The 11307-nt window shown below is 39.3% G+C and overlaps 3 protein-coding genes across 9 annotated transcripts in view; 2 read left to right on the forward strand and 1 right to left on the reverse strand.

The window, feature by feature from the left end:
* The window catches only part of LOC104873989 (periphilin-1), a 282429-nt gene that overhangs the window by 128640 nt on the left and 142482 nt on the right, over positions 1-11307 (reverse strand). For 5 of the 6 annotated variants that reach the window (XM_010640940.3, XM_010640939.2, XM_010640938.3 and 2 more), the window contains exon 2: positions 2051-2557. The exons of the other annotated variant lie outside the window; for it this stretch is intronic. In XM_010640940.3, coding sequence (XP_010639242.1) covers positions 2051-2557 — 507 coding nt within the window. The remainder of the gene's footprint in view (positions 1-2050; positions 2558-11307) is intronic. 6 annotated transcript variants of the gene reach the window in all.
* LOC104873985 (zinc finger CCHC-type and RNA-binding motif-containing protein 1) overlaps positions 1-11307 on the forward strand; it is a 179219-nt gene that overhangs the window by 10940 nt on the left and 156972 nt on the right. The gene's annotated exons all lie outside the window — the stretch shown is intronic.
* On the forward strand, positions 5495-10054 carry LOC109118580 (zinc finger CCHC-type and RNA-binding motif-containing protein 1; the record flags this gene model as incomplete). The annotated part of the gene is made up of 5 exons (XM_019210115.1): positions 5495-5593; positions 6049-6156; positions 8062-8171; positions 8265-8340; positions 9689-10054. Coding segments are annotated over 5 exons (522 nt in total), but the record flags the coding sequence as incomplete, so codon positions are not given.

Below are 11307 nucleotides of genomic sequence, written 5' to 3' on the forward strand. Positions count from 1 at the left end.
TTTTTTTTTTTTTTTTTTTTTTTTTTGTGGTACCGGGGATTGAACTTGGGTCCTTGCCGCCTGCAAGGCAGGCCACCGAACCACTGAGCTAAATCTCTGGCCCAATTTTTCTAATGTTTGATTCTTTCCTAATTCTCAACAGCTTATCTATTCTTCCTCTTCTGTGTATAGGATTCTTTTGTCATCTTCAATACTGGCCTAATGGTCATTAATTTTTTTATGATTATCTGTAAGTCCTCTATTTCTCCTTTGCTTTTGAAGCATAGTTTTGCTAGGTATAGTAATCTAAGTAGCCAGTTATTTTCTTTCAGGGCTTGAAGTACACCATTCTATGTTCTGGCCTTTACAGTTTCTTCAGAAAAGCCTGCAGTTTTCTTATGTGCTTGCCTCTGTGTGTAACTTGGTGTTTCTCTTTTGCAGTGCAGCTTTCAAAAGTATTCTTGTTCTGTTCTATTGCTATTTTTACTATAATATGATCTGAGGAAGTCCTTTTTCTAGTCATTCCTGTTTGAAGTACTAAATGCCTTCTGTACCTGGATGTCCACATCTTTCCCAAGATTTGGGAAGTTTTCTGTTGTTATTTCATTGAATAGATTTTCTAAACCATTACTTTCAACCTTGGTGGCTTCTTCAACACCAAGAAATTCCTATATTTTGTCTTTTAACTGTGTCCTAGAGTTGTTGGATATCTTGCTCTTATTTTTTTTCTTCTTTGGTGTCTTGAGTGTGATGACTTATCAACCTTATCTGCAAGACCTAAAATGGTACATTCTGTTTTACCCAGTCTGTTGGTGAGGTTTCTTTCACTGAGATTTTTTATTTAATGTACTTTTCATTTCCAATATTACTATTGAGTTCTTCTCCAGAATCTGTCTTTATTGCACTGCCCCTTCATATCCTGCATTGTTTTACTTTAATCACTTATTTATTTGTATCTTTTTTCTTTATTTATTTTTTGTAGCAGGGATGAAATTAAGGACCTTTTACTTGCCAGGGAGGTGCGGTGACACTGAGCTACATCCTTAGCCCTATTTGTATCCTTTTTGAAGTCATTAATCATTTTAGAAATCCGTTCTTTTAATTCTTCTGGCATTTCATCCATAGCAGGGGAAAGGGTACTGGAGTTTAGCCTAGGGCCTTCACACTGACGTACATCCCCAATCCTTTTTATTGTTTAATTTGAGACGGGGTCTCACTAAACTGCTAAGTTGCCCAGGCTGAGTTCAAACTTGCAGTCCTCCTGCCTTACTGTCCCTGATTGGTGGTATAACAGATGTGTACCACCATGGCCAACTGTACTTTGATATCTTTACATACAGTTATTGACAAGTTTTTAGATACCTTCAGAGAAATCATATGGTCTTGACTTTTCATACTTCTATTTCTGTGTTGAGACCTGTGTATTTGCTGAGATGTTTGTTTCTGTTTTAACATGAAGTTCTAGTATCATACCTTCTGTATTGAGGACTTAATCCTCAGCACCACGCAAACTGGAGAAAACAAACAGTAGTAACAACAATGACACTAAGACAAACCCAGTACTGACAGCTGGTAAAACAATTAAATGCAACAGTTTTACCACCATTAACAGTAGAGCACTAGCTATACCATCATTAAGAACAGGGAATAAAAGGCATAAAAATAATATAAAAGGCTAATGTAAACTAAAGGGCTAAAAATTAATAAAGGTTAAAAGTAACAACAATAAAGGAATAAAAATAGAAGAGGTTGGGAAAGAGAAAAATGAAGTAAATTTTTTAAAAATAAAAAGCTAGGGCTGGGAATTTAGCTCAGTGTTTCTGCCACCTGCCTTGCAAGCAGAAGGTCCTGAGTTCAATTCCCAGTAATAAAAAATAAATAAATAAAATAAAATGATAAAAAAGCCAGTTACAAAATCAAAAAGTAGATAAAATTGATAGTATTAACAGGGAAAAAACAAAACAAAAAAATGGGGAAAGAAATGAACTACAAAAGCCCAAACATAGTTCACAACAATTCCTCCATGCTACTGGCCCAGTGTTTTTCACGGGAGGGTCACTCCCCACCTTACCTTTGACATGAGCTCTCGGTGGTCCCCTGATTATCACAGGGATGCTTTCTTTCAGCTCACTTTTCACTTGAGCACTCACAGGTCCACTGCTCATCCTGGGGAGGCCATCTCCAGGCTCACCTTTCACTTGAGCAGTCGGTGGTCCACTGCTTATCATGCAGAGACCCTCTACAGGCTCACTTTTTACTTGAGAAGTTGGTGTTCCACTCTGCATCACAGGGAGGCCATCTCCGGGCTCACTTTTTACTTGAGCAGTCTGTGGTCCACTCATCACAGGGAGGCCCTCTCCAGGCTCACCTTTCTCTTGAGCAGTAGTGTTCTCCTCACCCTCAGAAGCTGTGAGGCACTTCTCAGGCACTGTGGCTGGCTCCGTACTTTGCTCTATGTCATCTGTCTGTTGCTCTGAAATTACTGGTTGTTCTGCCACCTCTTTCTTAGTTTTCGTAGATCTTTTTCTCCTTGTTGTTGGTGAGTTGTTGTTTTCTGGAGCAGGGAGAATCTGTTGACCTGGGAAAATAGCATACTTTTGTTTATATGGTGCCATCCTTTTATTTATTTCATTCATGACTATACAGTATATGTCACTTAACCCAAACCAAAACAAAATAATGTCAGTATAGGAAATTATTGAATAAGTTGTTTAATTAGTATCTGTTTTCCTGTAATTCAGATTTCAGAAAAGCTTTGTCTTGAACATTATCCTTTATTACTAGTGGAAATACCCTCAAGCTTATAAAGAATTGCAAAAATAATACAAAGAACATCACAGTATCCTTTACCCACTGAGTAAATACACTTTCCTTCTTAAAAAAATTATCATTTGCACTTTTCATAAATGTGAATGCATATATATATATGCATATATATATATATATATATGCATATATATATATATGCACAAAGTTTTTCAGTCATTTAACATAGGTTGCAAATATCAGTGTCTTTCACTCCTAAATCTCAAGTCCCTAAAATTACAGAGTGCTTCCTTAGTATGTCCAGCACCCTGGGTTTAATCCCCATTTCAGGAAAACAACATAAATATACCATTGGACATAGTGGCATACCTCTATAATTCCAGCTATTACAGAGGCTGATGAAGGAGAATTTCAAGCTTAAGGAATGGTGTGCAATTTACCAAGATTTTATATCAAAATAAGCTTACTATGGGCTGGGGATTTATCACAATGGCACCACACCTGCTTCACAAACACAAAGTCCTGAGTTTGATCCCCAGTTCTGGGGGTAAGAAAAAAAAAAAAAAAAAGAAAAAAACACCTGCTAACCTAGCATGCTCAACACTGTAGTTTCCATCTCCAGTACCAGGAAAAAAGAGCAGGTTATGAAACCACTGTCTTTGTCTTTTTTTTTTTTTTAACTGTTTTCTCACAATTAAATTTGTGTTATATTTTCTGGACTATCATACTGTTTATATAGTATCATGTCCTTTTCAGAGTAGTATCCCAACGAGGCATATGGTATCCATCTGTCCCTCATTGCTGACATGAGTCTTGATCGCCCAAGTCAAGATATTTTCTAATTTCTCTACTATAGCCTTTATTTCCCCTTTGTAATAAGCAGTCTTTGGGAGATACTTTTTTTTTTTTTTTTTTTTTTTTTTTTTGTACCAGGGATCAAACTCTGATCTTTGTGCTTGTGAGGCAGGCGGTGGAACCAATGAGCTAAATCCCCAGCCAGTTTGGGAGATACTCTTAGGGCAAATATCCTGTTCACATAAAAGCTCTATTTTAGACTTACTGTGTTATTTGGTTCTTTCAGTATGTTGTTTTAATATGTTTTGGGGTTTTTTTGTTTTGTTTTGTTTTGGTTTGGTTTTTTTTGGATTTTTGAGACAGGGTCTCACTATGTAGTAAGACTGCCCTGGAACTCACTATGTAGCCCAGGCTGGTCTCTCAAACTCCCAGTGATCCTCCTGCCTCAGCCTCCAGAGTGCTGGGATTACAGGCATATGCCACCACGCCCAGCTCTGTTTTAATGATTAATATGTTGTTTGGTTCCAATTTCTACCATGCTGTTGCAAACTGGTGATTTTCCAGCTGGACATAGTGGTACACACCTGTAATCCTAGCACACTACAGGTTGAAGGAGGAGAATCACCTGAGCTACACATTGAGTTCAGAGCCAGTCTGAACTATGTGGCAAGCCACTGCTTCAAACAAACATAAAAGGAACTTTCTGTCACCAGCACTCCCTATTCATTCTTCTGTAAGCAAGAGATCTCTTTTCTCTCCCTTTATCTGTTACTGGTAGAAAATTCCGACCTTTTTTGTGTTTTTAACTCATTACTGTATGTCTTTTGATATCAGATTGTCAAAAAAAAGTAGTAGCTCTTTTCTATGGGCTTCTATACTCTTGTGCCTTGTCCCATCCCATCTTTTACTATCCTTGAGCTTGCGCTTCATTTATGACTTGGTAGACACAGCTCATCTTGTACCTACATTCTGCTGTTACTCCCTGTTCAGCATTGTTCCTAAACCACACTAAATGGAATATAGTTAGCACACAGCTCCAGCACTAGGCAAATTCCAGAGGCTGAAGAAAGACCATACTCTGTGCTTTTATCAACCTGCCTTTCCAATAACCAGGAGCTGGGCTAAGAACCACTGAACTGGAGGCAACTGCTTTAAAAGAATACTAAGAATAGAAAAGCGGGCAAGGTGGTGCCACATCTGTATTATCAGCATTCAGAAGGCTGAGGCACAAGGATAGCGAGGTATAGGCCAATTTTGGCCACATACGAGTTCCTGCACATCCCAAGCTACAGTAACAAGCTCCTGTCTCAGAAAGTGTTGGGGATGTAGCTTAGCAATCCCCTGTTCAGTACCCAGTACTCCCCTCCAAATACAATTAGATTCTAAAACCTTAGAAAAATAATTTAAGTAATTATTGAATATTTAATTGCGTAAATATTAGTTACTTAATAATTCCTAAAATAATTACTTAATAATTTAAGTAAAATAATTTTATTTTTATGTAGAAAAACACACCTCATGTTTTGTTTCTGGTTTTTTTCCTTTCAGGTTGAGGAAATTAGGAGAGACTTGTGCTTAATTTCTAAGAATCCATTGTCTATAACATCTCTAACCTTCAAATTCTGTTTATCACAAGAGTTAACTCTTTTGCTTACTTGTGTTAAAGCAATACAACTTTCCTATATCTATTATTCTTGATGTCCCATGACTTTGAAGAAATAGCTAGATTTTATGTGTTTCTCTTTTCAACCTTTAATTTAAATTTTTTTTAAAAGCTTCAGTTTTCTAAATAGCAATGTTTTATTTACTGTCCTTTTAATTCCCTCTTTGTTTATACTTTTTAGGGGTTACTATAATGAAAGACAGAGATACAAGGAAGAGTAAAGGGCTTGCATTTGTATTATTTTTGGATAGATAAAGACTGCACAAGGGCTGGGGATTTGGCTTAGTGGTTCTGCTGCCTACCTTGCAAGCACAAGGGCCGGAGTTCCATCCCCGGTACAAAAAAAAAAAGACTGCACAAAACTGCACCAGAGCCATAAACAACAAACAGATAAGCCATTCATTTGCATCTTTTTTTGTACCGGGGATCAAATGGTATCAGGGAATCAAACTTGTCCTTGCAAGGCAGGCAGTAAAACCAATAAGCTAAATCCATGGCCCAGTGCATCAGTTCTTTTTAAATCCCAAAAGCCTTTGCACTCATTCAGTACAAAAAGTGTCCAAACACATGAGCTGGTCAACCTACAGGAGCATGGTGAATATCATTAGATTCAGAGAATACCAAACTTATTTCAGTGTTGTACTGGCTTCTCAAAACTGGCAAAATGTAAGAAAGAAAAGAAGTACAGAATAGATTTTTATCAGACCTAAGTAGGAAAATTGCTAAATTAACGTGCCTGGAAATGGAATTGAAGTTTTACAGGAATAGGATTGAATTACTAGTGAAATACTACTGAGATTCCAGTGAAATACAACCTTCTACATTTACATTTTTCTCTGGTTTAGTTGTTTGGTAGAGTGATAAAGGCAAGCATTGCTATTGACAATGGGAGAGCAGCTGAATTCATCCGAAGGCGAAACTACTTTGATAAATCCAAGTGTTATGAATGTGGGGTGAGTACACCTGAAGCTTCATGAAATCTTCTGCACATTTGTTTCCTTGAAGGTGTTTTCCACATCAGTCTTTTATTGGTGCCCACCAGAACTTCAGACAGGCTGTAACCAGGTGACAAAAGTTGCTTTACTTAGACTCTCATCTAAGTAAAGCTTAACTGAAAGGTATTTATGAAACGCAGTGTTGCATGCTTGCAATCCCAGCTTCATGGGAGGATGAGGCAGGAGAATTGCAAGTTTGATGCCAGCCTACAGAACTTAGCAAGATCCTGTCTCAAAAGTAAAAGGTGGGAGTGTAGCTCAGTAGTAAAGACTCCTGGTGTTCAATCCCTAGTACCAGAAGGTGTGGGGTGGGGAGAGTTTCTGTTATGCTACCTGTTTCTGTAACATTTGGGCAGTGGCCAACATCACAGCTCAGCACCATTATCATCTGTCCCATTTCTCTGAGATACACTATGAGTTGAATTTTTGTTGTTGACATGCATTTTCACTATGTTCCCCTGGCAGATCTCAAACTCAGGGGGGCTCAAGTGATCCTCCTGCCTCAGGCTCCCAAGCTAGTGGGATTACAAGCATGACGTAGCAACTGGATGGGAAATGCATCTCTAAACACATTCTCTCTACATTTCAATTAAGGATAACTAACAACACATATATTCACATATGTCCCATGTATACAAAGTGGGTTATGGTCTGTTTGCCACTTTGTCAAATATAAAGGTTTCCTGATTTTGGGTTTTTCTTTGTTTTTTCTTTGCTTGTTTTTTGCAGTACTGGGGAATGAACCCAGAGCCTCCACAATGAGCTACTACATCTCCAAGCCTTTTTTTCTTTTCATTTGGGGTCTCACTAAGATTCCATACTGGGCTCAAATTTAAAAGCCTACCTCAGCCTCCTAAAGTGCTGGAATTACATCCAAGTGCCATTACCCACACACAACTATAACAAATTATTTTTCAGTGTATTTTAGTGAGGTAATATACTCAGAGTTACAGTGTAATTCATCTCTGTCAGATACAATTATTATATAAACTACAATTATGATTTTAAATATTCAACCACATTGAAAAAAGAGACAAGGGCTAGGGATTTAGCACAACTGCACTGTACCTACCTCGCAAGCACAAGGTCCTCAGTTCGATCCCCTCAGTACCACCAAAAAATCAAAAAAGGAAAGATGGCAGAGAATATAAGCTCACTACTCTTATATAGTATGTGCAAGGCCCTGGGTTTAATCCTTAGCAAAACACACAAGGAAAGGTAAATATTAGTAATATACTAATATTAGTAATATACTAATGTTTTTTTACCTAACCCAATATATGTCAAAAACAATATCCAATAGCCAGGTATAATCCCAGGACTCTAGGACGCTGAGACAGAAGGATTTCATGTTGAAGCCCAGCCTGAGCAATTTAGAAACTTATTAAAATCCTCTCTCAAAATAAAAGGATTATGGATATAGATCAGTGTGGAGGCCCTGGATTCAGTCCCAAGTACCACCAAAACAAACAAACAAAAAACTGTGATAACCAGTACCTTCTAAATTAATATACACAGGGCTTTTTGGTAGTGTTTTTAGACAGTGTCTAACTATGTATATCACACTGCCTTGAATTCACTTGTAGCTCAAGCTGTCGATGAACTCTAAGCAATCCTCTGGCCTTAGCCCCCGCCAAATTCTGGGATTGCAGCTGTGCGCAACCAAGCCCAACTGCTCTCTAATTATTGGGACTCATTATATCACAGACTCTTCGTGCTAAAAGTTTATCATTAATTCATTTTGTTTATCCCCACTTTGAGAATACTCCTTTTTAAATTCTAAAAGCTTGTAGTTACAGAATACCGGGTAAGTTAATAACAATAATAAATACAGCATCTTTCCTCTTCAATGCTCAACAAAAGGAAAGTGGACACTTAAATTATGCCTGTCCGAAAAATATGCTTGGAGAACGTGAGCCTCCAAAGAAGAAAGAAAAAAAGAAGAAAAAGAAAATCGCCGAACCAGAAGAAATGTGAGTAATCCGCCCTCGCTGGGTACCTTAGGGTCAGCTTCTGTCTTTAATGCTGCCTGATTACATTCTGCTGTTTCTCCTCCAATGCGGTAGGGAGGACGTAGCAGAAAGCGAAGACGAAGGGGAAGACCCCGCTCTGGACAGTCTCAGCCAAGCCATCGCGTCCCAGGTACCAAGTTGTTTGCATTTGCGGGGCTGGGACTCAAGCCCAAGGCCTCTTTTGTGCTAGGGAAGTGCTGACCTTTTCTTTCTTCCCTTTTTTTTGTTTTTGTTTTTGTTTTTTTTCCTTTCTTTTTGTAGTGCTTGGGATGAGTACCACAGTAAAGTGTTCTTTTGTAAGATCCTGTATGGTAGTTGCCTTAGATTGAAGTTTTATAAATTTTCAGTCTCGTGGCAACTTCTGTTCTCCCACTTCATTAAAAGTCTGAGAAGACAGGCTGTCTCTCTAAGGCCTTGGTGTGTGAAACGTCGCCATCATCTCCCTGTGTAGCCAGGATGGCTTGAATTCAGTGATCCTCCTGCATCAGCCTCCCAGGTGCCGGGATTACACACATGCACCAGCACACCCAGCCAGGGCAGTATGAGGGACTGAACACAGGGGCTACACTCAACAAGCTACGCCCCCACCCCTTACCTGTTTTCATTATAGAATTGAGCAGAACGGTTTGACTGAATTGAGTTTGGTCCAACCAAAAACATTTTCTAGAAAGTGCCTAGGATGGGGATGTAGCTCAGCGTTAAGACCTTCCCTAGCATTCGTGAGGTCCTGGTTTGGTCCCAGCCCATCAAAGAGTAAAAATAGTGCTACACACCTGTAACCCTAGCGGTGAAGGAGACTGAGGCAGGAGGACTGCAAGTTCAAGTCCACCACCTGGGCAATTTAGCGAGACCTTCTCTCAAAATGCAAAATGAAGAGGGCTGGTGACGTAGCTCAGTGGTAGAGTGCCCTTGGGTTCAGTCCCCAGTATGGCAAAACTAATAGCAGTGATAGTAACAGTAATCATCATAACAAAGTGCTCAGGACAGCCAGGCACGGGGATGCGTGCCTATAATCCCAGCTGCTAAGGAGGGTGGAGCAGGAGGGTCTCAAATTGAACCAGACTCAGTCTCAAAATTTAAAAAGTAAGTGCCAGGCATGGTGGCACAGGTCTGTAATCCCAGTACACCCAGGAGGCTGAGGCAAGAGGACAGCCACAAGGTCAACGACAGTATACTGAGTTCAAAGCCAAACTTAACTCAAAGCAAGACCCAATCTCCAAAACAAAACAAAAAACATGGGAGAATAGTTCCTGTAACCCTGGGCTCATCCCCATTTCTGCAAGCAGGCAAACGTTACCTGGGGTGATTTTGAGCAGTGCAGTGCTGGGGACCAAGCATGGTCGTGGGGAGGATGTCTTGTTGTCTGCCTGGCCTAGGAGGGTGGGAAGCCTTGGTGTTCGTGTTGACTTCACCATGCAGGAATTAATGTACCCTAAATAAAACCTTGCTTTGGTTTGGTTTTCTGAATCCCTTTCCAGCAAGCCAAGATCGAAGAACAGAGCAAATGGAAGCCCAGTGTGGGGGACCCCTCAACGTCAGAGGATTCACGGTGCCCGAGGATAAAGAAGACCACATACTTTAGTGATGAGGAAGAGTTTAGTGATTAGAGTAGTATCATGTAATGTCTGGAAAACAAAAACCATCTGCAGTACAAATTATTTGCATATAAGAGCACTTAGGACCAGATAGTATTTTTTACCATAAAACAGTGCTTAGAAGATGAAAAATAATTTTTTAATATATCATGTTTCAAGCTGGGTACAGTGACCTACTCCTGTAATTCCAGCACTCTGGGAGGCTGAGGCAGGAGGACTTAAAGTTCAAGCCCAGCCTGGGAAACTTAGCCAGACCCTGTCTTGAAATAAAAGATAATTTTAAAAGTTACATTGAGAATGTAGCTCAGTGTGAAGGCCTACGGTTCGATTCCCCATACAGAAAAAAGATATTTCTACCTTGTGTTGACATACTATAGACTTAACATCTCTAATCAAAACTCCAGAATACTCAAGTGGAAAATTCCACACCATGCAACTATGATTCACAGGCAATATGAAAACTGTATCCAGTTTGTCTTCCAGTTATGTAGAGAAGGCATTTACGAAGTACAAGTGAAACTCATACTTAGACTGAGGTTCCATCCAGAAAATGTCACATTCTGTGTATATGCCCATATTCCAAAATACTTCTGGTGCCTATTTTTTTGTTGGTTTGGTTATGAGACAGGGTCTTCCTCTGTAGTTCAGGCTGGCCTTGAACTCAGTATGTAGTAGCCCAGGCTGGCCGCAAACGTAAGGCAATCCTGCTGCTTCAGCCTCCAAAGTTCTGGGATTAGAAAGAGAGCACCACTGCACTTGGCTGGTCCCAAATATTTGGGATAAGGGGCACTCTGTACTAAAATTTGGGATTTGTGAGTAGCAATCAAACTTGGAAATAACTAATTTTAATAAAAACAACAAAACTACAATGGTAATGCTATTTTTATCCCATAAAAAGGGGTATTAAACAGATTTGAAAACTGTCCTGTCAACGCTTTAGTCATGTCTCAGTTTTACAGGTAAAAAACTTCATATGAACTGAAAAAATATAGGGCTTAAAAAGATGTGGTCTTACAATATGGGTGCTTCTTCATCTTCTTTTAGCTTTATCCCAGTCTACATGTATATAAGTTAAAAATATCCATAAAATAGCCAGAGTGGGGGTGCGTACCTGTAATCCCAGCACTGGGAGGCTGAGACAGGAGGGTGCCATAAATTCCAGATGAGCTTGGCCTACACATAGTTCAAGGACCAGCCTGAATTACAAAGCAAAACCCTGACTCAAGAAAAGAAAAAAAAAAAGGCTTAAAGCCAAATGGGTCATACCTATCTATTTTGCGTGTAACACCAAATTCTGCTCCCAGAAACAACCAGTTTCCACTGCTGGTTTATATATATATATATGACACTGCTGGTATATATATATATATGCAATGCAAAAAAATGCCTAAATTTCTGTCCATTGATATAAAAGGGTAAAGGAGGATTTTTGTTTTGGTTTGGTTTTTGGTACCAGGGATCAAACTCAGGTCCTTGCACTTGGCGAGGTAGGGGGTAGAAAA

The sequence above is a fragment of the Fukomys damarensis genome, unplaced genomic scaffold, assembly GCF_012274545.1.
Source record: "Fukomys damarensis isolate Sample0158 unplaced genomic scaffold, DMR_v1.0_HiC HiC_scaffold_15, whole genome shotgun sequence".
Lineage (NCBI taxonomy): Eukaryota > Metazoa > Chordata > Mammalia > Rodentia > Bathyergidae > Fukomys > Fukomys damarensis.